The 3797-nt window shown below is 56.9% G+C and overlaps 1 protein-coding gene across 1 annotated transcript; it reads left to right on the forward strand.

The window, feature by feature from the left end:
• Nucleotides 1-1352: 1352 nt before the first annotated feature.
• On the forward strand, nt 1353-3375 carry SDF2L1 (stromal cell derived factor 2 like 1). The gene is made up of 3 exons (XM_004386195.2): nt 1353-1539; nt 1912-2108; nt 2913-3375. Exons 1-3 carry the CDS (start codon nt 1353-1355, stop codon nt 3192-3194), a joined length of 666 nt encoding a protein of 221 aa, XP_004386252.1. The 3' UTR covers nt 3195-3375.
• Nucleotides 3376-3797: the final 422 nt, after the last annotated feature.

A 3797-nucleotide genomic window follows, 5' to 3' on the forward strand; every position in this document is an offset into this window, starting at 1 on the left:
TCTCCCACCTGCTGATCTTGGGTTCACCAGCTCCTGCACCTACTTGAATCGAGAGAAGCCTCTATTCAGATCCACGGACTTGGGACATTCCAGCCTCCACAATCGCATGAGCCGTTTCCTTGATATAAATCTCTTTATATATATATACGCTTTATTGGTTTTGTTTCTCTAGAGGACCCAGCCTAAGACAGTGACCTATCCCATATGCAATTCAAAACAAAAGCAAGATTAAACACGAAAACCCCAAACTAACAAGTTGTTGTAATTAACATGGATTTTCTGAATGCTTTTTCTGCATTTAATTAAATATTAACATTTCTTCCTGCTTTGCTGGTGCCTCAAGTGCATGCTTAGTCAACCTATGGGTAATGTAGCCCAGAGTCAATTTCCCCACCATTCCCAGTACAGGGCCTGAAGGGATGTCTGTCCTCAAGGATGTTCCTTGAATGAATAGGTAAACAGTGGTGTAAGTTTTCCTTCCTCACACCTTCAGATGAGAGCCCTCTGAGAAGGCAGCAAGATCGGGACCCCCTCGTATCCAGGAAACCTAGGACTGGCCAGACAGGCTTGGCTTAGTATCCAAAGACCCGTGGTCTCCTTCGGCCCTGGATTCCTGAGACAGCTTTGGGGCTTTCTGGTGAGACCCTCAGCGCTGCACCTCCCTGCTGCTTGATAACCAAGTGACCGTCAGATTCTGCCATGGAAGGACGTCTCAGTGACAAGGAACCAGTGTCTGAAGGGCTAGGGGATTCAGAAACTCCAGGGTCCAGCGACTGAGGTGACTCTGTCAGAGAGGGGCAATGACTGACTGGGAGATTAAATAATCCTGGGGTCCAGGGACAGAAGGACCAGGTGACTCAGTAACTCTGGGGTCCATCGACCTTGTGACCTCAAAAATCTAGCGTTCAGTCACCTCAAGAATCTGCAACTGCGGGCCCAAGGACTATGACTGAGGGCCTGAAGATACAGGATCGAGGGGCTTCGGGAACACTTGCCCGCAGGCAGGGTCGTCTGACGCCGAGCTGGGCCTCCAGCGGTGCTCAGCCACCACCCACAGGCTCTACTCAGCGCTCTTCTCCTGTTTGGAGCTGCAGCCACCTTTCCCCGTGCGCTCATTGGTGCGTCCTCGGAAGCGTGGACCAATCAAAACCCTCCTCGTGTCTCCAGCGCCCTCCCAGCCGCCGCTCTCGAGAACAGGGAGCAGGTCCCTGCCGCTGCTACCCAATGGTAGTGCGGGAGAAGCGCCGCGCGGCCCAGCGATTGGCTGCGGGGCGCGGGCGCTGTCAGCGCGGGATTGGCCGGCGGCGGGACGGAAGCGGCCAGGGCCAAGCAGCCGAAGCCGGGCCGGTGAGATGTGGAGCGCGGGCCGGGGCTGGGCTGCCGAACTGGCTCTCCTAGGGCTGTTGCTGGCCCTCGTGGTGCGGGGCGGCAGCGTCGCCCAGACCGGCGCTGGGCTCGTGACTTGCGGGTCAGTGGTGAAGCTGCTCAACACGCACCATCGGGTGCGGCTGCACTCTCACGACATCAAATACGGATCTGGTGCGCGGGGCTGGGGTCTGGGGCTGCCCGGGGCGGGGGCTGCGGAGGCGGGTGGCGTGGGGTGTCTGCGGCCCATGTCGTGAGGACGTCAGGCCGGAGGGGTGCAGTTGTCGGGGTGCCGGGGACAAGGACTGGGAATTTGAGGGGTCTTCGGGATAGAGGGGGCGGGGCGGATCCTTGAGGGCAACGAGCCAAAGGACTTGGGGAGGGGTCACCCGGAGCCACGGCCGGGGGCGAGGGTGGGCCGTTGGGGTTGTCGAGAGAAGTTGGTTGATGGTGTCCGGTGCAAAGATCCGGAGGTCCAGGATTGATAGGGACCCTAGAGTGGGGGTGGGGGCGGCGAGGCCGGGCTGAGGCAGTGTCGCTCCTCAGGCAGCGGGCAGCAGTCGGTGACTGGCGTGGAGGCATCGGACGACGCCAACAGCTACTGGCGGATCCGGGGCAGCCGGGAGGGTGGATGCCCGCGCGGGGCCCCAGTGCGCTGCGGGCAGGCGGTGCGACTCACGCACGTTCTCACCGGCAAGAACCTGCATACCCACCACTTCCCGTCGCCGCTGTCCAACAACCAGGTGAGCCTGGCCGGCCCCAGGAAAGGCTCCTGGTGTGTATGTGTGTGTGGGTGCTTCCTCTCACCCGCTCTGAGCCTCAGTTTCCTCCTCTGTGAAATGGGAGTTAATTCAGAAATGTTTGCTGAGCGCCCCTTCTGGGGACACAGAGGTGCTCTGCTTGTGTCCTGCCTCAGGAGCTCCCAGCCTCGCGGCTAGACAGAGGGGAAGCGAGATCTGTCTGAAGAGCCCCTCTGGGGAGGGCCGTCTGGACTGCCTTTGGGGTGGAGAATGGGGAACTCCAAGGGGGCTGAGGAATCAGGATGGGGGCAGAGAGATGAGTAAGAGTCCTGGGGACCACAGGAAGGAAAAGAGGTGCTTTCCAGACCCAGGGAGGGAGGATCATGGGCAGAGGGTGCTTTTGGGAGTTGACAGAAGAAAAGGTTTGAGATCACTTGAGACTTTGACATGGGGTTGCCATGAGTCAAATCGACTTGATGGCAAGTGGTTAGATTTTTTGTTTGTTTGTTTGACTGTCAGCCTGGGCTAGGCTTTAGGCTGAGGGTGGTTTGTAGGGGTTAGTAATGGGGGAGTATGGGGAGGGGAAGAGAAGGAGGCTTCCTTTCAACAGGGCAATGACCAGGGCATGCATGAGCCTGTTGGAGGAGCTTGTGTTTGTGGAGGAGGTGCTATGGGTGGAGGTTGTGGTGTTGATGTTGCAATTGTGGAAGCTGAGGCTCAGTGCACTGTTAGTGCCTCTGCCAGACAAGAGGCCACAGGTGACTCAGTGGGCCCCCTGCAGTGAATGCTGTCCCCTCCCACCCATAGGAGGTGAGTGCCTTCGGGGAAGACGGTGAGGGTGATGACCTGGACCTGTGGACAGTGCAATGCTCGGGGCAGCACTGGGAACGAGAGGCTTCTGTGCGCTTCCAGCATGTGGGCACGTCAGTGTTCCTGTCAGTCACAGGGGAGCAGTATGGGAGCCCCATCCGCGGGCAGCATGAGGTACATGGCATGACCAGCGCCAACACGCACAACACCTGGAAGGCCATGGAAGGCATCTTCATCAAACCTAGCATCGAGCCCTCTACAGGGCATGATGAACTCTGACCACCGAGAATGCCTGGACGAAGCGCAGGAGGGCTGGGCATCTGCAGGGCCACTTGGTGGGGACTTTGGGTTTGTAGGGGTCTTCAAGTGCCTTTGTGATTAAAGAATGTTGGTCTGTGGTTACGTTTCACTGTGAGCCTGAGGGTGATCAGGAGGCACCAGCCCTCCCTGGTTGGTTCACTTCTCTTCCTGTGCAAAATCTGTCTCCAGCACAGACTGACCGCTGAACAGGCCCTCACCTGTCTGATGCTCTTCTTCCCATGCCCTCTGTCTCAGTCTCCTAGTGCTGCTGTAACAGAAATACCACAAGTGAGTGGTTTAAAAAACAGAAGTTCATTTTCTCACAGTTCAGGAGGCTAGAAGGTCCCTGGGTGGTGCAAATGGTTTGCATTTGGCTATTAACCTAAAGGTTGGTGGTTCAAATACACCAGAGAAGAAAGGCCTGGTGATCTGCGTCCATAAAGATTACAGCCAAGAAAACCATGTAGGGCAGTTCTATTCATTAGCACATGAGATGGTCATGAGTCGGAAGCAACTCAACAGCAATGGGTTTGGTTCCGGTTCGAACTCCTGCTGAGAATTTGCTTTCTAACAAATTCCCAG

Source organism: Trichechus manatus, unplaced genomic scaffold, assembly GCF_000243295.1.
Source record: "Trichechus manatus latirostris isolate Lorelei unplaced genomic scaffold, TriManLat1.0 scaffold00157, whole genome shotgun sequence".
In the NCBI taxonomy this organism is placed as follows: Eukaryota; Metazoa; Chordata; class Mammalia; order Sirenia; family Trichechidae; genus Trichechus; species Trichechus manatus.